Genomic DNA, 19,758 nt, shown 5'->3' on the forward strand with positions numbered 1-19,758 from the left:
ACAAACTGGTGGCTAATTGGTGAACAAAAAAAAAAAAAACTGGTGGCTAATTACACTTTCACCCTCTGCACTAACAACCTCTACTAATTGCTTCTGACCGAGAATTGTCAGTGTTTCTAAAATCAAACCGGTCTTTTCTATTCGGCCACGTGTTACGTTTGCGCGTGTTTGATATTTAACCGGTATTTACGGTTTGATGTCGATGAGTTGGTTCTACCATAAAAACCCAAACCAACTCGATCTTCTTCCCGCAACCTTCACAATCTGCTTCTTCTACCTCGTGTGAAACGAAACCCTAGACACGCCGATAACAGGTAAATCTCACTCCAACTATCTCCGACGAGATCTCGATTTTCACGTAATCGTTGAATTGGTAAATATGGTTTCAATCTTGTATCGAAAGCCTCAAAGCTTTGTTAATTAATTATGCAGGAGATGCAAAACTCGAGGATCCCACCGTCTACTGAATCGAAGAGAAAGAAGATTCATCATAACCCGAAACAACATCCCTTGACTCAGTTACCATCGCGAATCTCTAAAAAGGCTTCAACGAGGATCATCAAACCGGACCAAGTTTACGCCATGTCGTCTTCCCATCAACCTGAGATGTTTAGCTCAGATTCGTCCGAGTATAGAGCGCTGAGGCGCAGCTATTTGCTGCTGGAGGAAGAGAGCTTCGCGTTAGAGAGAGAGTTGAAGGAAATGGAAGGCGAGGTTAAAGCACTCGAAGATGAGAAAGTTGAGCTTTTGGACAAGCTTGTTGTAATGGAAGGTTTAGTTGATCCTTGATGGGGTTTAAAGATAGCCAACTCTTGTGTTGTCTGATGGATCATTCGTGTGTAGTTTTATGTACAAACCAACTTTATATTGTTACAGCTTTTGGATAAACATGTTGTAATGAACGGTTTAGTTAATCCTTGATGCTTCTGATGGCTCATTTATGTGTAGTTTAATGTACAAACAAAACTCTATATAGTTGCAGCTTTTGGACAAACCCGTTGTAATGAAAGGTTTAGTTGATCCTTTGATGGGTTTAAGCTAGCCAACTTGTCTTGTCTTGTCTGATGGCTCATTCATTGTGTAGTCTTATGTACAAACCAACTTTATATAGTTACAGCTATTGGACAAACACAAACTTGTTGTAGTGGAAGGTTTTAGTTTGATGCTTAAGCTAGACAGCTTGTCTGATGGCTCAGTCATGTGTAGTTTATGTTTCTGGTTAGAGTTGTTGTTATGTGGATCTCATTTCTTGTGTCTTTTCATGTTAATCCTCTGTTTGGGCACCACGTGGCTTCATAGGATGCTAGATATAAGATAAAATAGATTTTCAAGAAACTGCAAATGTGTGGCTGAGACTCGTTTCACCGCCTGAGAATCTGTTTTAGACCAAAAGTCTAGTGCTTTGGTCTTCTTTGTAACTGTAAATAGGATGGCCGCGTCTCTTCCGACCACTTTATGTCTTAGCCATGGCGATGAGTGTTGCAAACGTTCTCCCAAACAAGGCTATGCCCTTGCTGTGAAGAGGAACCTAATGGGTGGTTACTCGCGGCTCTGCGTGGGTACTACAGTGAGGAGATTGGTCGTGACGGCTGCGACTGAAGGATCTAGAAAATCTAAAGAGAGTCAACCGTCGTGGGCGAATCCTGACTCGGATGAGCCACCTCCTTGGGCCAGAGAAGAAGGTCGTTCTTCTACGTCCCAAGAGAGCATTGAGATTCCCTTCTACGTTTATCTTCTAGCCTCGGCGATCACTGCCATTGCTGCTGTATGCTTCCCTCTTCCTTTAATTGTTGCTATTTTGTCATCGGTTGATATCAAAGATCTTGACTTTATGTATGTTTTGCAACACTCTAGATCGGTTCTGTTTTTGAGTACTCGAGTAAGAATCCAGTGTTCGGAGTCTTGGAATCTGACAGTATCTTTTATACTCCTGTGCTTGGGTTCTTTGCATTTACTGGAATCCCCACTTCTGTGAGTTCCTTTGTCTCGATCTGTCTTCTATTTTTGATCTTTTGTGTTGTTATCATTAGCTGAACAAAGTGGAGTGGTGGGTTATGTCTGCAGGTATTCTTATGGTTCAAATCCGTTGAAGCTGCTAATAAGGAAGCTGCAGAACAAGATAAAAGAGATGGATATCGTTAAAACTCTTTGTGCTTTTTGCAACTTATACAGTGATTGTTGTTGTCCTCCTCCACATACTTTATGAAGATCATTCTGCGTTGTTTAAAGGAGCTTGCTTCTGTTTCACACTTGACTATATATTACCCGCTTGAATTGTTGTAGTTTATATCAATGTCATGTTCCAAAGGAGTAAACGCTGTAGCTAGAGACTAGTAAACCTGACTGCAATTTTAATGCTCATTCTCAGCATTCCCAAGTAAATGGAGGTATCTTTGGTTTAGACCACAGAAAGCCAGTTTCATCCTCTCTTTTATTCACCATCCCTCTGAAAGATAGGGATCAACAAACAATCAAAGAGTTTCTGCGACGTCTGGAGCTGATGGTAATACCATGTATTGCAGTACAGATTCAACTTGGTTATGGAATAAGACATTTTGGTGGTCTTAGAAAACTGGAATGAGAGACTACCATGCGAAAATCACTGCGTTTTAATTGGTTTGTATGATAAGTAGTTGAATATATATAAGCTAAATCTAACAAAAGAGAGGAAACAGGAGTGAGATCCTGATGTCTTGCATATTTGCATTGTTTTAACCATTCATTCATAAGCATTTTCATCATATAGAATAGGATTTAGGCATGTTTAGGTTGCATTTGGCATACATATGTCTCTATCAGGTATTGGAACACCACATGGAGTTCTTGGAGACATTTGGAAGCAATGTGATAAGAAAGGAGGTGAAAGATGAGCACGGATGGAGGCCTTAGAGAAATCTTCTGTTGCTAAGATTTTGTGGAGACACAGGAAATTGAGTTAGCTTTCTAATGGAAGTGGTTTCAAGTCATTTGGAGATGTAATGAAGGAGTTATGATCAATTTACTAGAGGCATATCCATCCTGGTCGAGAACCGCAGAGTGACCTTCCGGAGCGACCCCCCAAGGTCGCTCCCAACCAGAGCGACCAACCAGAGCGACCCACCTAAGTAGCTCGCGTTTTCATCGCCCGGAGACATAAAAATGGAGGCTGGAGCGACCTCTCAGAGCGACCCCCCAAGGTCGCTCCAGCCCCTTTTGCTACACGATTTTATGATTTTTCAAGGACCTTTTTGCAATTTCTTATGCACGTTTTTACTCTGAAAAACCTAATGTTTAAGGATGTTGTAGCCACCTTTTGGCAGATTATCTTTTATCTATGGAAGAACACAAACTCTCTTAAGAAAAAGATTTCTTTTTGGCTTGATTTGTGATTGTTCTTGTGATTTCTCTTCTATTTCTCTATATGATTCATCTGAAATCCATCATGGGTTTAAGAGGAATCATGGGGATTAGTGAGTAATCACCTTTTGAATTCATGGGTTAGGGAGATTAAGGGTGATTAGGCTAGTTCTAGGATGTTTTAGTGTAGATCATTCTTGTTCCTTGCTAGTAGAGTGATCTTAATGCATCATTTGAGTAGGCCACTCAAAGGGTGATCTCTAGGCATTTCCCACCCAAAAGGTGTTTGATGAAATGCCTGAGTCAACTCTCCTAGGCTCTTAGTGTACTTTGCCAAAGAGATTTGTTGTTAAAGATGCTAAGATAGCTAATAGACTTGTTAGTAATGATTGCTTGCATGTTATTCAACCAAAGACATTTGATGTTTGAGACATGTTAGCAAATGAGCATTCATCTAGACATAGAGCTTGCTTAGAATTGTGTCTAGGCTTAAGGTTAATAGTTTGATTGATTCATTTGTCATCCTTAGTTCGAAACTTGATCACCCAAGGTCTGAAATCCCTATACCCATGAGTTCTCCTTTCCAATAGTTTAAAAGTATCATTTCTGTTACTTGCATTCTAGTTTTAGTTTAAAAACCATCCAATTCATTGATTGCACTTAGATTAGGCAAATACTTGCATTCTCTCTGCATTTAAATCCCTCAGAACTGGTTCGACAAACTTACTTCCACTATACTATCATTTGACTTAGGAGCCTCAAAACTCCTAACATCAAATTGGCGCCGTTGCCAAATTCTGAGTTTGATTTGAACATTGAGATTTAGTCATTTGCTTGAGACTAAGTCATTTTTATTTTTGTAAGTTACTGATTCTCTTCTTCACTCTTTGTGATTTTCAGGTGTATGAACTTGAGGAGCAAGGGTACATCAAACCTTGTTCCAAGAGCCACAGACATCAGAGCTTTAGAGAGAGAGTGTACTAGAAAGAGAAGACAAGAAGAGCAACATGCTCAACTGCAGCCACTAGAAGCTGCAATGGAAGAACAACAAAATCCTCAGAACCCCAATGGACCTCAACAGCGACCAGCTCGCCCCATTGGCACTTATGACCGCCCCAACATCCATGGTCCTAGACTTGGAATTCGAGCACCAGTTGTGGCTGCTAACAACTTTGAGATCAAGTCAGGACTGCTAAACTGCATAGAGAACAACAAGTATCATGGTCTGGCTGTGGAGGACCCATTTGATCACTTGGATAAGTTTGACAGCTACTGTGGTATGTCAAAGACTAATGGTGTGTTAGAGGATGCCTTAAAGCTCAAGCTATTCCCTTTCTCTTTGGGGGATAAGGCACGTCAGTGGGAGAAGTCTCTACCAAGTGACTCCATCACCACTTGGGAAGACTGCAAAAGGGCATTCTTGGAGAAATTCTTCTCTACTTCAAGAACTGCTAAGTTGAGGAATGAGATCTCCAGCTTCCAACAGAAGAACTTGGAAGGATTCAGTGAAGCTTGGGAGAGATTCAATGGCTACCAAGCTCAGTGCCCACACCATGGATTCTCTAAGGAGAGCTTGCTGAGCACATTCTACAGAGGTGCTCTTCCTAAGTACAGAGCCAGACTGGATACAGCTAGCAATGGGTTCTTTTTGGGGAGAACTGAGGAAGAGGCAGAGGCTCTGGTTGACAACATGGTTAAGAGTGATGCAGTCTACAGTGGAGACCATGACAGAAGCAGCAGAGGTGATGACAATCAAACAAGGAATGAGATAAAGGCTCTTCAGGAGAAGATTGACAAACTCATTGCTGATAAGGCCACACAAACGCAGGTGAACTTTGTTGGTAACCCAAGCCAGGAGATACCTCCTCCTGTCAATGAGGTTGATGGTTTGGAAGGGCAAGAAGAATTGTGTTTCATCAACAGTAATGGTAGCTGGTACAAGAAGGAACCCAACTTTCAGTACAACAACTACCAACAGAAGCCCTATTCAAACAACCAGCAGAGTGGTTATCAGCCTCGAAACAACCAGCAGAGCAACTATCAGCCTCAGCAAAACTCCTCTCCTAGCTCCTCTGCCCCTCAACAGAGCAGCACTGATGCCTTACTGAAACAGATCTTGGAGTCTCAGACTAGAAGTGAGAAGCATGTGGGCTATGAGCTGAAGAACCTTCACTCCAAGATTGATGGGAGCTACAATGAGCTCAACAACAAATTCTCCCACCTTGCTTCTTCTGTCAAGAATTTGGAGAATCAGTTTGCTTCCATGAGCTCCCACCAGAACCGCCAGCAAGGATCTCTACCTGGAAAGTCAGATCAAAACCCCAAGGAAGCAAAAGCTGTCACACTTAGGAGTGGTAAGCAGTTGACTCCTGTAACCCTCACCAAGGATGCTGAGAAACAAGGTGAGGAGGTGGCCATTAACCTAGATGATGAAGTGGTCATTGTTGATGAGAAGACAGATGCTGAGATCTTGGAGAAGATTGTGAAAGCCAAGGGTAAAGGAAAGGTTGGAGAAGAGAAGAAAACAACAAAAGATGGTGAATCTGCTGCTCCAGCAAGTGAGAGCTCTCCTGTCCCCCCTCCCTATGAACCAAAGCTTCCATTCCCTGGTAGATTCAAGAAGCAGCTGCTACAGAAGTACAAGGCTTTGTTTGAGAAGCAGATGAGTGAAGCTCATGTTACAATGCCCATCATTGATGCTTTCATGCTGATTCCTCAATACAGCAAACTCCTGAAAGATGTTGTAGCTGCTAAGAAGAAGGAGATGGAGGGCATGATGGTTCTGAGTCATGAGTGCAATGCCATCATTCAGAGGCTTGATGCTCCAGAGAAGCTAGAGGATCCAGGATGCTTCACACTCCCTTGTGCTCTTGGACCTATGGTGTTTGAGAAGTGTCTCTGCGATTTAGGAGCTAGTGTCAGCTTGATGCCTTTGTCTGTGGCAAAGAAGCTTGGCTTCACTCAATACAAGAAGTGTAGGCTCTCTCTGGTGTTGGCTGATCGATCAGTGAAGTACCCTGTGGGTATCCTAGAGAACCTCCCTGTGAAGATTGGAAGGTATGAGATACCTACAGACTTTGTGGTGCTTGAAATGGGTGAGGAGGCTCAAGACCCATTGATTCTTGGAAGGCCATTCTTAGCTACAGCAGGAGCTATTGTGAATGTGAAGGAAGGGAAGATTGACCTCCATTTGGGCAAGGAGAACATCCTCCACTTTGACATCAAGGAGAAGATGAGGAACCCCACTGTATTTGGACAAGCCTTCACCATTGAAGAGATGAATCCTCCTCCTGCTGATGATCACTTTGATGAGCTACCACCTGAGGAAGATGGGGTGTCAACTCCACTTTCTGCACCTATTCCAGCCTGATCCAAAGGAGGCAAAGTCAAGCTAGAGACTTAAAACAAGCTCACTTGGGAGGAAGTCCCATGAGTATCCTTGTATATATTGCATTAGTATTTGCATTATCATTCTATTGCATAGAACAATGGGAAAATGAAGTTGTTTGCAGGTGTGGAGCAGAAACTCAGACATCAGAGCGAGGTCATGGAGCGAGAGAGAGAAGTCGCTCCAGCTGGGATCGACTTGCCCACAGCGACCCCCAGAGGTCGCTCGTGTCCTCCGGAGCGAAACTGACCATGGAGCGAGGTGTCCGTAGCGACGTCATAAGGTCGCTCCAGCTGGGAGCGACCTGCCACAGCGACCCTTCCACCTCGCTCCCGTCTCAGGTAACTGGAAACTTCCCTTCTCCCATCTTTTCTTTGTATTTCACATTTCCATTGGGTACCTCACTCACACAGAGACTGTGTGATTTAAGTGTGGGGGAGGTACCAAGTATTTGATCATGTTTGTTTTCATGATTTTGAGTCTCATGCATTGCATATTACATTCTTATTTGCATAAAAAAAAAAAAAAAAAAAATTTGAAAAACACAAAAAGAATCATTTAGTTGCATCATTTGCATTTTTAGGATTGAGTCTAGAAGCATATAGGTTGCATTCATGCATTAGGGGGATTTCAACCTTGTAAAGAGCTCATGCTAAGTACTGAATTTGTTGACCTTTGTAATCATGACAAGTAGCTTGAGCACCCTTTAGAAAGCTTGTAAACTTCGCGCCTTGAATGCTCCTCTTGAAACTCATTTGACTGTTGATACTCTCTCCTTGAAGCAAGCTCCTGTTTTAATGTCTCTTGCATATGGTCTCTTGTGCACTAAGTCATGGATATACACACTTGAGTTGTCCCATCTGTTTTACCAATCTTTTTGACAAACTCAAGTGGTACTCCACTCCCAAAACCCATACCTCCTTTTTAAACCATCATTATTTGTTGAGTGAGGCCTCTTTGGAAAGCTTTACATGTGCATAATGTTGAGAGTATTGGGAACGACAATGCTTAGTCTCCATTCTTGCTAGATTAGTCACTCTATTGTCTAGCTATAGGAAGGGGGTGAGTGTTGTGATTGTGATTTGGGAATATGAAAGGTTTGACTCTTTGTGCTTAAATGATTAGTCTTTATGGGATAAGTGGAGAAGTGTATAGCTCTTATTGTGAAAAGTCTTGGCCCCCAAATATAAAAAAAAAAGAAAAAGAAAAAAAAAAAGAGAAAAAAAGGGAATAAAAAAGGGGGCTAGCAAAGTTGTTAAGAGCTCAGATTTATTTTAGAATTGTGAAAATCCCTTATTGATTTCAAAAAGAAAGAGTCTAATGTGAAAAATGTTCTTGGGATCTTTTGGTGAGAGATGTGAGTTGGGTTTGACATTGAGGAATAATTAAATATCTTGTATGTTTGGGAAAGGGTAGAACAATGGAGATTGAGCATTGTATGCATGAGTTGATCCCTTTCTTAGATATATTATGTGTAATGTCAAAGCTACTGTGTTTTGAGAGAAAACCACCTTAAAAGATTATTTTGAACCTCTGATTTCACTTGCATTAAAGCCTTTGTCTTACCAAACCAAATGACTTGGACCAGTTGACCATTTGTGAGATGTCTATTGAGTTTGCTTCATAAATGTTAGAGAGATGTGGATTTGTGGTTTGTGGATGCATGATTAATGAGTGTAGAGATCAAAGGAGCTGGGATAGGCTTAGAGAAGTTAGAGATGGATAAAATCTTTGCTCTTGCTATTTGGTATGATTATGCAAGGTTGTTAGGTTGAGAACTAAGAAGAGTTTCTTTTGGTTGTGAGTCCCCATTTTCAAACTTTTTCTCCTTGGTTCTTGAAAGTTTACTTGTGGACAAGTAAAGGACTAGTGTGGGGGAGTTGATGTCTTGCATATTTGCATTGTTTTAACCATTCATTCATAAGCATTTTCATCATATAGAATAGGATTTAGGCATGTTTAGGTTGCATTTGGCATACATATGTCTCTATCAGGTATTGGAACACCACATGGAGTTCTTGGAGACATTTGGAAGCAATGTGATAAGAAAGGAGGTGAAAGATGAGCACGGATGGAGGCCTTAGAGAAATCTTCTGTTGCTAAGATTTTGTGGAGACACAGGAAATTGAGTTAGCTTTCTAATGGAAGTGGTTTCAAGTCATTTGGAGATGTAATGAAGGAGTTATGATCAATTTACTAGAGGCATATCCATCCTGGTCGAGAACCGCAGAGTGACCTTCCGGAGCGACCCCCCAAGGTCGCTCCCAACCAGAGCGACCAACCAGAGCGACCCACCTAAGTAGCTCGCGTTTTCATCGCCCGGAGACATAAAAATGGAGGCTGGAGCGACCTCTCAGAGCGACCCCCCAAGGTCGCTCCAGCCCCTTTTGCTACACGATTTTATGATTTTTCAAGGACCTTTTTGCAATTTCTTATGCACGTTTTTACTCTGAAAAACCTAATGTTTAAGGATGTTGTAGCCACCTTTTGGCAGATTATCTTTTATCTATGGAAGAACACAAACTCTCTTAAGAAAAAGATTTCTTTTTGGCTTGATTTGTGATTGTTCTTGTGATTTCTCTTCTATTTCTCTATATGATTCATCTGAAATCCATCATGGGTTTAAGAGGAATCATGGGGATTAGTGAGTAATCACCTTTTGAATTCATGGGTTAGGGAGATTAAGGGTGATTAGGCTAGTTCTAGGATGTTTTAGTGTAGATCATTCTTGTTCCTTGCTAGTAGAGTGATCTTAATGCATCATTTGAGTAGGCCACTCAAAGGGTGATCTCTAGGCATTTCCCACCCAAAAGGTGTTTGATGAAATGCCTGAGTCAACTCTCCTAGGCTCTTAGTGTACTTTGCCAAAGAGATTTGTTGTTAAAGATGCTAAGATAGCTAATAGACTTGTTAGTAATGATTGCTTGCATGTTATTCAACCAAAGACATTTGATGTTTGAGACATGTTAGCAAATGAGCATTCATCTAGACATAGAGCTTGCTTAGAATTGTGTCTAGGCTTAAGGTTAATAGTTTGATTGATTCATTTGTCATCCTTAGTTCGAAACTTGATCACCCAAGGTCTGAAATCCCTATACCCATGAGTTCTCCTTTCCAATAGTTTAAAAGTATCATTTCTGTTACTTGCATTCTAGTTTTAGTTTAAAAACCATCCAATTCATTGATTGCACTTAGATTAGGCAAATACTTGCATTCTCTCTGCATTTAAATCCCTCAGAACTGGTTCGACAAACTTACTTCCACTATACTATCATTTGACTTAGGAGCCTCAAAACTCCTAACATCAGATCCCTTGTGTGAGGTATCATCAAGTGGTGTATGGGAAAAAAACTGCAAAAGCATATGAAATGAATGTCAACTGTCAACTACAAATTTGTGAACTATGATTACATATTACAAGACATTGGCCCAAAAGTAGTGTAATGTACTTAAATGATACTCCCTCCGTTTCTGATGTTTTAGAAGGATAATTTTGTTTCAAATTAGATGAAGTTTTGAGATTTTAAGGTTAACTTTAACTTTATTGAAACTGTTCAACCAATTAGATTTCACTGTCTTTTTTATTATTTGTTAATTGATTCTAAAATAATATTTTTAAAATATTTTTTTAGAAAAATCTAGTTTTCTTAATATTTGTGTACTAAGACAAAACATCAAGTATTATGAAATTGAGGGATTATTTTTTTAAACAAAGCGATTAGGAACAGTTGTAATGAAAATTGAATGGGCTCTTTAAAGTTGGGTTAGTTAAAGTTTGGTTGGTTGGTTGGTTGGGCTCCCTCCTCCCAAGAGAGAGAGAAAGAAAGCCAGATCTCTCTAGGAGGATCGATCTCACAACACATGTGTTGCGTTGGTCTGTGAGAAGCGGACAAACCAAAGAAAGAGAAAACACAACCGGAGCTGCTGGTGTGTGACATATGGGTGGATTCAGAGAGTTCGGTGGTGATGAACATTATTCATCCTCAAACCTATTCCACTCGGTGACCGCCATAGTCATATGGCTTGGCTCCGTTCACTTGAACGTCGCTATTGTTCTCTCTTCCCTCATTTTCCTTCCTCCTTCTCTCTCTCTCCTGTAATAATGAACACTCTTTTTCTCTCTCTGTTTTTCCTTACAGGACACAATCTGTTATAATCCTCTGTTTTTTTTTCTTTATTTCAGCGTCTTCGGTCTGCTTTTTCTCTTAATCTTCAGCCCCATCGATGATCGTAGCAAATACGGTCGTATGCTCGCTAGGTACTTGTTATCTCTCTGTTCCTTCCTCCATATATGTTCTCTTATTCATCATCCTTGTGTTTGTTTTTGCAAAGGTACATATGTAAGCACGCATGTAGTTATTTCCCCGTTACTCTCCATGTCGAGGATTACGAATCTTTCCAGCCTACTCGTGCCTACGGTCTCTTCTGTCCTCTTTTACTTCTCCCAAAGTTTCAACCTTTTTTTCTTTTATGATAATAGCGTTTGACTCTTTTTTTTGCTGCTCCTCTGCCATTTTTACAGTTTTTGGTTATGAACCACATTCGGTGTGGCCTATTGGAGCTGTTGCACTTGCTGATCTTACTGGTTTCATGCCTCTTCATAACATCAAAGTTCTTGCTAGTTCCGCTGTGAGTTTCTATCTCTTCCTTCTTTAGTCCCTTTTTTTTTGTGACGGACTGTGTCCCTGAAACTCTAAAAATGATGGTTAGGTTTTTTACACACCGTTTCTGAGGCAAATATGGACGTGGTTAGGGCTTGCTCCTGCGTCTAGGAAGAATTTCTCTTCCTATTTGGAGTCTGGTTATAGTTGTATCCTCGTACCTGGTGGTGTGCAGGAGACATTTCACATGAAACATGATGTTGAGGTAGCCTAGCTAACTACTTATTGCTTTGGATTACTTGAAATGTTATAATGCTTGAGACTTGCCTTGTGATCTCCTGCAACGTTCTGTTTAGTTTAATTATTGACAACTGTTTCTGACATTTGCAGAACGTCTTCCTTTCATCGAGAAGAGGATTTGTGCGCATAGCCATGGAACATGGGACACCTCTCGTTCCAGTTTTCTGCTTTGGTCAGGTTAGTAAAATACAACAATCTTGTACTCTTATCTTCCAGTTTCTTTTTTGTTTCATCATGTCTTTTGTTTCTTCTGCAGTCAAGGGTGTACAAGTGGTGGAAACCGGATTGGAACCTCTACCTTAAACTATCAAGAGCGATCAAGTTCACTCCCATCTGTTTCTGGGGTGTTTTTGGGTAAGTGTGTATGTATATGTCTTTGTTTGGGTTACATTTTGCGTATAAAATTCTTAAATTGAAAACTATTCACATTTCGTTTTATAGATCCCCAATCCCATATCAACACCCTCTGCATGTGGTAGTTGGGAAACCAATAGAAGTTAGAAAAACTCTGCAGCCTACTGATGAAGAGGTCCCCTCTTGTTCTATGATATTTGTTTTTTCTGGCTTCTTCTTTGATGTGTATTACCGTGTAGAATGCTTATCATTAACTTATGGTGTTTCTGTGCATCTCAGATTGCCAAGGTACATGGACAGTTTGTAGAAGCGCTTAAGGATCTGTTTGAGAGGCACAAGGCCAGAGCAGGCTTCTCTGATCTGCAGTTGAACATTCTTTGAAATCAAGTTGTCAAAAAATGGTTTTATAGTTTTATCCTTACATCTTTTGTTAATTTGGCACTGGCTTTGGATTTACCTTATGTATGTATGTCTTGTCTTATACGTCTATGTATCAACTTTGGATTATAAAGACCCATTGACTCTCAAATATTATTGGTAGAGCAGATGGTGGTGTTACACACGTAAGAACTGTTATACAGAGGAGCTAACAGTTGGATAACTAATTTCTTCATGTGTATCATATTGTGACACCTCATCAGTCATGTGACTCATGTCACACATCATGAGATAGTATTGTGTGACACGCGCTCTCGTGTTCTAAGCAGCTTTCAAGAAAAGAAAAAATAATAAAATTTGCAAGAAAACGACAGAATGTTGCAGGAGATCACAAAGGAAGGTTCGACTACTAACACAAAGTAGAGATTCTAGTTGAAGTAGTTGTACTGATTCTAGTTGAAGTAGTTGTACTGTTTCTAGTTGTAAAACGTGATACTTCAACTACTAACACTTCAAAACTTTCTGGAGACGCTCAAAGATCAAGATCGTTGGCTCCAAAGTCAAAGCCTCAGACTGCAAGACTGCAGCAGATAAAACAGCTTCTCCATCAAGTAGAACCAATGTGCGTTCTGCGTCTGTGACTATGTATCATGACGCCCATCAGTTTTGACACCTTACACACCCCCAAGAGGAAAAGAAACAAGTCACCCTAGAGTTTGGTAGACCAGTGGGAACCACAGGGAATGTAAATTCAGTAAAACAGAACACCTCATAGTTTGAACTGAATCATGTTTAATGTTTTGTATAAAAAACAAAAGAATACATTTATCTTTTACACTTTTATCGTGGCAGCAGTAGTATCAAATACACAAATCCAAAACTCTAAACAAATAACAGCAAATAAAACAATAAATAAATAGTCAACAATTAAAAAAAAATAGAAAGAGAGACGAACCAGTTAAGACTTCTCTTAACGTCCCTTAGGATTCATGATCTGAGAAAACACAGCACTTGGAGTGAGTCCATCTGAATCTTCACTTGCCAAACTCCGACCACCAATGCTCATGTCTATCCCACTGCTCCTCGAGTCAGTCATGTTCCCTTCATACACATCACAACCTTTGTTCTTCCCTTTACAGTTGTCACCATCATCGTACTTGATCTCATCCATGTCCATCTCACCGCATACTCCTTTCCCGCTCTCCTCTGCGCTCTCCTGAAGCTGCAACGCGAACTCTAGGTTCCACAGTACATCTCCCATAGACGGTCTCTCAATCCCCTGGTCTAGCACACACTTCATCGCGGTCTCAGCAAACTTCTTGAAGCATTCAGGTGTGATCTTGCCCTTGAGATACGGATCAACGATCTGATCAAGCATGCCTTTCTTGTAGCAGTACGGCGCCCACTCAGCTAAACTCACTTGTTCTTTCGCCAGCGTCGGGTTCAACGCAGGCCGTGCGCATAAGGCCTCGAAGAGAACGACACCGAAGGAGTAGACATCGGACTTATCAGTCAGCTGCTGCCGTCTGAAGTACTCTGGATCAAGATAACCGAAACTTCCTTTCACCACCGTGCTCACGTGCGTGTGGTCGAGCGCAGGACCCGTCTTCGACAGACCGAAGTCAGAGACCTTGGCCACCCATTTCTCATCGAGCAGAATGTTCGTCGTCTTCACATCTCTGTGGATGATGGTGTGTTTCGCACCGGTGTGGAGATAGTGTAGCCCTCTCGCTGCACCGATGCATATCTCAAGACGTTGCTTCCAAGTAAGAGGAGAGTTCTGTGTTTTGTAGAGATGCTCTCTCATCGTCCCATGAGCCATGTAATCATACACCAGGATCATCTCACAGTTCTCTTCGCAGTATCCGATCAACGACACAAGGTGACGGTGTCTAAGCTTCGAAAGCATTTCGATCTCGGTTTGGAACTCGTGCACTCCTTGCTCGGACATAGGGTTTCCTCTCTTGATGGCCACCTTTGTAGTTCCACCATCGATCTCTCCTCTGTAGACTTTACCAAAACCTCCAACACCAAGCACCCGGGACTCATCGAAGTTCTTGGTAGCGGCTTTGATCTCAGCAAAGGAGAAGTGACGGCAGAGATTCGAAGGAAGGGACGAGGCGATGCTTCCCGTTGTGTTCGTCTTTCCGGAGCCACCAGAATGCGAGTTGCCGTAAAGAGACAGTGGAAGCCACCCTGATGTTGTTGCATCACTTCCAGGCCGGTTTTCGCTGCGGTTACGCCTCCTCCGGTAAGCAGCCAATGCAAACAAACCAACAATAAGTCCAAGAACAACCGCACCACTGGCTGCTGCACCCGCAACAGCAGCGGTGCGGTTCTTGGATTGACTAGTACCCGGGCGCAAGACTTTAGACGGATCAGCAGTCACTTGCGGACCGGGTATAGGATTAGGACCGGCGAGATTACCATCGGAGTTATTCATCTTGAATATCTCAACACCATTGAGAAGAGCATCGTAGTACTGAGGCTTGTTCCTCGTGTTTGGATGAAGAGCAAGCCACAGATCTTGCTGTCCCTCGCCATCCGGAGGAATCACCACGTAATCTTTGTGTAACGGAATCCCATGTCCTTCCGTCCAGCCAGCAACATCAGCTTCAGGCTCAGCCGTTTGGTTGTTGAGGTAAACAGTAAACACTCGCTGGTTGATCTTTGTAATATTAGGAGCAACCTCGCAGAAATGAAGCCTGACGAGGTAACTAAACCCGGAGTCGATACTGAAGATCCAAGTCAGATTGTAGTTGAGATTGATCTGAGGTGTTGGACCCATCGACCTAGCCGTGGAGTAAACATCCACAGGAGCAACGTACGTAGGCGTCCCGGTAGGATACTGAATGGTCATGTTGGGATCAGCCGCCTCGGTGATCCCAAGACCAGCACCGAAGATATAAGGCTGATCATCGTACCAAGACCTGTACAGACCTGTGTCATCGGAAGGCGAGATATCGTTCCCTCCGACGTTGAGTCTATAAACATTCTCGAGAGCGGTGGTGTTATCGATGGTGACTCCACTAGAGGACCCCACCACAGTCAGAGACCCGTCCGTGCTGCTGTAAAGATCAGGCATCGAAGTCACCTCGATCCCGTTCACAAACGCGTAGGCGTTAGAAGGCGTTGACGACTCTGGCGTGAAGGTCACGTTTAACGTCCCGCCTTCGACGTTCACTATGAACTCCTTAACGAGGAACGAGAAAGTCAACGCCTGAGCCGTCTGAGCAGCGCTGAAGTTTTTGAGGAGAGTGTAGGACCCGGAGGAGACGGAGAAGAGGGAGTTCGTGGCGTTGAGGCCGTCGTATGAGTTTGGATAGAAGTGGAGACGCAGGAACTTGCGACCTGATGATACGGGGAAGGAGTAGGTGAAGGGAGACCGGAAGATCCTAGCTGTCATGTAAGGGACTGAGGGGACGGAAGGGTCTTGTGTTGCGGCGGGAGAGGTTTTGGAGGAGTCGCCGGAGGAAGACAGGAACTTGGATTTGACATCGGGGATCCATGTCCGGTTGTCTGTGTCGGTTAGATCAGAAGAACCACCACAGTTCAAGAGGATGTTGTCGGTGGGAGAGTAATCAGCAGCTGAGGTTAGAGTAGTTGCTGTGAAGAAGAGGAGGAGGAGAAGAAGAGACGAAAGGGAGGGACGGCGTCGAGGCTCCATAGATCAGAGCCTTGCCTGGAGGATGAAGATGATCTTCTTTGAATCTTGATCTACACCAAATAAGAAACAAAACAAATCTTAAAAGAACAAAATGGAAAGCTCGCAGACAGGGTAAGAGAGAGAGAGTTGAAAGAAAAAACAATTAAAAAAAGGAGAGAGTGGAGAGGTTGGTTTATTAGTTAAGACTTTTTAAGACGACAAAACCCAACGGACAGCTATGTTTTTTTGTTGCCTAATTCAACGCGTTTGGATTTTAATTAAATGATTTATCATATCTTTCTTTTCAAATCAGAGGAATCGAAGCCGGCTTTGAGAAAGAGGTGGAACTGACGATAATACCCTTAGAGTAACAGCTGTTATTAGTTAGTTTACATGCTCAATCGTCAGAGGATAATGCTGACTATGGACTAGTCTTGGATGACCAAGGAGTAAAGATAATTTTAAAACGCGTCTCTGGGGTGGTGATGTGACCAACCACTCAACTCGTGGCTGAGCTGGTCCGCAGAAAGACATAAATGATGTGCTAAAGGACATAGAGATGAGCTGAAAGAGAAACTTTTATTTTTATTTTTATTTTATAAAGTTTTCCAAGACTACTACTATATTCTTTCACGAACAATGAATTTTGATGAATGCTGAGTCTTGTTTACCAGGAAGTCAACAGGGATTTTCCTAAACATGAAGGAAATGAAGAGGGAGATGAACTTTGACAGTCGCAACTTTGAACCAATGGGCAGTCTCAGACTCTCGGATACCTCAAAAATCAATATAGCTCACATGGTTCTGAGAAATTCATCAAATATGGAAGTTGACATACAGATTTAAGCTAGTAACGGTTACATATCACATAAAATATATATATATAGAAGAATGCATATTCTTGCCGTTCTGTTCATGAAGATTCCACTCAATTAAGTGTTTGATTCAAAGAAAACCACGAGAGGATGCTAAAGTGAAAAGGTGGTGAAGTACAAAACTGAATGCGTTCGTATACATGATCAGATACACACAAACACACAAAGCTTCTGGTTGGGAGACTCAAGTAGACAAGTACATAACCAACTTAGAAAACGACTAAAAGAGATTAAAATTTTTACTATATAATGTATCAAACCTTTTTCTGTATCTCTGTGTTGGTTTCTTTGCGAGAATCTGTGTCAGCTCTGGTAAAGAGTTAACTGGAAGAACAATTAAAGATTCTTCACCTTCGTTTTGAACTAGAATCAACCATTTCGAGGAACCTGCAAATGTAAAACATAGCTTAACAACGAACAAAAACCTATTGGAGAAACAGAACACATGAAGCAGAGATGAGAGTGGCACTACAAGAAGGCAGAAATGTATCTTGGCTATCTGTTTGGTTCGCCGGAGGAAGGCTTATCGACTCTGTTGAGTTTACCACTGTGGTAACATTCTTCTGGCTTTCAGGCTGCAGTTGCGGAGGTGGTGGACTCACAGAAACAGGCTCCTTTAGAGGATTAGGACTCCTGGAGTAACTAGTTGGCAGAGAAAGTTTCTGTTCAGTTAGCATCTCCAATGGGTGTACTGTAGGATTAGGCAACGGAGGGGTTCTGAAGCAGAAACATAGAGTAAGTCACAACCAAGAACCAACATTTGGCATACATATGTAGATCTGGTTTATCGAATACCCATTTTGTCTGATATCCTTTGGATTCAGGTTTTCTTGTATCAATTTAAAAGAAAAAAATGATATCCTTTGGATTGAACTTGCTTATATGACAAACCTTTTTCTTGGATGCTATAAATTTATATATATAATATGTGGTTTAGTAAAAGCTCATTTTCTCATGCAACCTCTTGATCATATTAGATGTAAGAGAAAGACAAAGTGTTATTCCTGATGGTACTTTACGTTTACATACATCAAAGCGCCGAAAAAGAGAGAGAGAGCTCCTTATCGTTATTACTTATTTACCATATGAAATGGATGGTTACATAATAAGAAACTCAAGTCATATAATAGAAAATAGCAGCAGAATCATTATTATTTAGGTTAAAGGCTGGCCAACTTTGATTATTCGTTCGTACATCTCTAGCCTCCTTCACACGGCAATCAAATCGAAATACTGTAACATTCCAAAAACCAAACAAAAATGTATCATGTCTTTGGTAAAAAACGATATACTATCGACTATAGTGAACTATGTGTTTATCTGGTAGTTTAGTCCAAATCCATTTTCTTTTATGTATTTTGGAGTCAAGTATATAGAGAACAAGCTTTCAAGGTATTTTCTCTGGAAAAGATGTGAAAGTTATTTCTATAATCTAGAAAGAAGCAAAAAGATCTAATATAAAACCAAAAAACATAAGGACAAGTACCTGTCACAATTGGTGTTGAAACCAATGGGGTATGAAAGTGAAACACCACAAGTGGTAGGGAGTGTGGCCACAAGGTCGATATTGAGGCCTTTAATTTCCTTACCGGCTGATTTAAGGCACTCACATACTTGTCGGCGATCCGGTGTGGTCTGAGCCATTTGGTTCAATGATTTGACTGCCACACAGCAGCTTGACGGCAATGGACCACCGTTGGTCAAGTAGCTGATGCACTGTGCCATTGTGCTTGACACTGTCCCACACGTTATGTGCGACTCTGTTGGAGTGGCAATGTAGATCGCAAGGATGAGGAGGCATGTGATGATCTTTGAAGCAAACGCCATTTTTGTTTTAATTGTTTTTGAATTTGATTGTTTTTACTTTGTTGAGGTCGTCGGTGCGGTTTTTATAATTGGGAATGCTCGTCATCGATGTCATGCGCACCCGTAAATTATGCTTAGTTTCGCATACATGCAAATCTAATGAGTAACGGGATTTACTATGAATTAAACATCAAAAATACACATATTCCCATGTTAATACATTGCTTCCTCGATCTTCGGTTAGTTGAGTTTTTTTCTAAGAATGTAAACATTTTCTAGAAAAAAAGTTAATGTGTTATAATAAGTTGTTGACAAATGGTAAAACCTAAGTAAAATTGGTCCTGCGGCAAAAATAATAATCAAAATGTAGATTTAAACATTGAAAACCTAGATTTAAATAGGAACTGCTATAGGAGCAGAGGCGAACCTAGGTACAGTAAGAAGGGTGCAAGTGCCCGCACTAAAAATTACAACTAAGTTTAAATGTACCATAGTTTATATATATCTTGCAGCTTAATTTGCTTAAAACCTTTTGTTTGCACCCAGTAAACCAAAGTTTGAATAGACATACCCATTTTCACTGTTTTTGCCCCATTCATTATATTTTCTAGATTCACCACTGTGTAGGAAGACACTCTACGAGTCCAAGAGAGTAACAATTAATCCGATTTGTCCCAAAAAAAGACATGTGGTCCGAAAATTATATGGTCAAGTGTCAGTTCAAGGATATAAAGAAGTAGAGAAGAAAAAAAAGGAAATGGTTCAATTAAGAAACAGTGGACAAAACATCAAATGGTAAAGAATCGGGGACATCAAACGAAACACGGCCTAGTAGATATCTAAGAGGATCTCCACAATTGTAGGCAAATTGTATGCATTGTCATATGATCAGAGTGCGAAGAAACTACATAAGGATTGGTCCTCTTTACGAGTCGGGTCTCTTGTATTGTGAGATCAGCTGTTTTTCTGATATAATATTGGGTGCAAATGGTTGTAACTTATAAAGATACTTTGTATCAGAAGTCGAAGTATGATCATTTTCTTAAACATACTAATCAGTTCACTGGACTATCT

At 41.3% G+C, this 19,758-nt stretch overlaps 5 protein-coding genes and 1 non-coding gene across 6 annotated transcripts; 3 read left to right on the top strand and 3 right to left on the bottom strand.

Annotated features, from left to right (window-relative positions):
* Positions 1-201: 201 nt before the first annotated feature.
* On the top strand, positions 202-937 carry LOC108839793 (uncharacterized). Its single transcript, XM_018612565.2, has 2 exons — positions 202-314; positions 433-937. Exon 2 carries the CDS (start codon positions 436-438, stop codon positions 787-789), a length of 354 nt encoding a protein of 117 aa, XP_018468067.1. The 5' UTR covers positions 202-314; positions 433-435; the 3' UTR covers positions 790-937.
* A 400-nt stretch (positions 938-1,337) lies between these two features.
* LOC108839785 (uncharacterized) lies at positions 1,338-2,315 on the top strand. The gene is made up of 3 exons (XM_018612561.2): positions 1,338-1,765; positions 1,855-1,971; positions 2,065-2,315. Exons 1-3 carry the CDS (start codon positions 1,430-1,432, stop codon positions 2,140-2,142), a joined length of 531 nt encoding a protein of 176 aa, XP_018468063.1. The 5' UTR covers positions 1,338-1,429; the 3' UTR covers positions 2,143-2,315.
* A 2,474-nt stretch (positions 2,316-4,789) lies between these two features.
* Positions 4,790-4,896, bottom strand: LOC130508804 (small nucleolar RNA R71). The gene has a single exon (XR_008942983.1). It is a non-coding gene; the product is annotated as a small nucleolar RNA R71 (small nucleolar RNA).
* Positions 4,897-10,526: 5,630 nt separating this feature from the next.
* Positions 10,527-12,524, top strand: LOC108842305 (diacylglycerol O-acyltransferase 2). The gene is made up of 9 exons (XM_018615172.2): positions 10,527-10,820; positions 10,908-10,982; positions 11,057-11,142; positions 11,247-11,353; positions 11,435-11,590; positions 11,716-11,802; positions 11,882-11,979; positions 12,067-12,154; positions 12,259-12,524. The coding sequence occupies exons 1-9, from the start codon at positions 10,663-10,665 to the stop codon at positions 12,358-12,360; spliced, it is 957 nt and encodes a 318-aa protein (XP_018470674.1). The 5' UTR covers positions 10,527-10,662; the 3' UTR covers positions 12,361-12,524.
* Positions 12,525-13,143: 619 nt separating this feature from the next.
* On the bottom strand, positions 13,144-16,178 carry LOC108842304 (receptor-like protein kinase FERONIA). Its single transcript, XM_018615171.2, has one exon. It carries the CDS (start codon positions 16,022-16,024, stop codon positions 13,328-13,330), a length of 2,697 nt encoding a protein of 898 aa, XP_018470673.2. The 5' UTR covers positions 16,025-16,178; the 3' UTR covers positions 13,144-13,327.
* Positions 16,179-17,858: 1,680 nt separating this feature from the next.
* Positions 17,859-18,757, bottom strand: LOC108842306 (non-specific lipid-transfer protein 12). The gene is made up of 2 exons (XM_018615173.2): positions 18,365-18,757; positions 17,859-18,111 (listed from the first exon to the last, which is right to left on the bottom strand). The coding sequence occupies exons 1-2, from the start codon at positions 18,703-18,705 to the stop codon at positions 18,099-18,101; spliced, it is 354 nt and encodes a 117-aa protein (XP_018470675.1). The 5' UTR covers positions 18,706-18,757; the 3' UTR covers positions 17,859-18,098.
* Positions 18,758-19,758: the final 1,001 nt, after the last annotated feature.

This window comes from Raphanus sativus, chromosome 2 (genome assembly GCF_000801105.2).
Source record: "Raphanus sativus cultivar WK10039 chromosome 2, ASM80110v3, whole genome shotgun sequence".
Lineage (NCBI taxonomy): Eukaryota > Viridiplantae > Streptophyta > Magnoliopsida > Brassicales > Brassicaceae > Raphanus > Raphanus sativus.

Coding starts and splice junctions, on each gene's coding strand:
- LOC108839793 (XM_018612565.2), top strand. CDS start 436: ATGCAAAACTCGAGGATCCCACCGTCTACTGAATCGAAGAGAAAGAAG.
- LOC108839785 (XM_018612561.2), top strand. CDS start 1,430: ATGGCCGCGTCTCTTCCGACCACTTTATGTCTTAGCCATGGCGATGAG. Junction 1,766..1,854: donor CGATCACTGCCATTGCTGCT/GTATGCTTCCCT, acceptor GCAACACTCTAG/ATCGGTTCTGTTTTTGAGTA. Junction 1,972..2,064: donor TTACTGGAATCCCCACTTCT/GTGAGTTCCTTT, acceptor TTATGTCTGCAG/GTATTCTTATGGTTCAAATC.
- LOC108842305 (XM_018615172.2), top strand. CDS start 10,663: ATGGGTGGATTCAGAGAGTTCGGTGGTGATGAACATTATTCATCCTCA. Junction 10,983..11,056: donor TACGGTCGTATGCTCGCTAG/GTACTTGTTATC, acceptor GTTTTTGCAAAG/GTACATATGTAAGCACGCAT. Junction 11,143..11,246: donor CCAGCCTACTCGTGCCTACG/GTCTCTTCTGTC, acceptor CCATTTTTACAG/TTTTTGGTTATGAACCACAT.
- LOC108842304 (XM_018615171.2), bottom strand. CDS start 16,024: ATGGAGCCTCGACGCCGTCCCTCCCTTTCGTCTCTTCTTCTCCTCCTC.
- LOC108842306 (XM_018615173.2), bottom strand. CDS start 18,705: ATGGCGTTTGCTTCAAAGATCATCACATGCCTCCTCATCCTTGCGATC.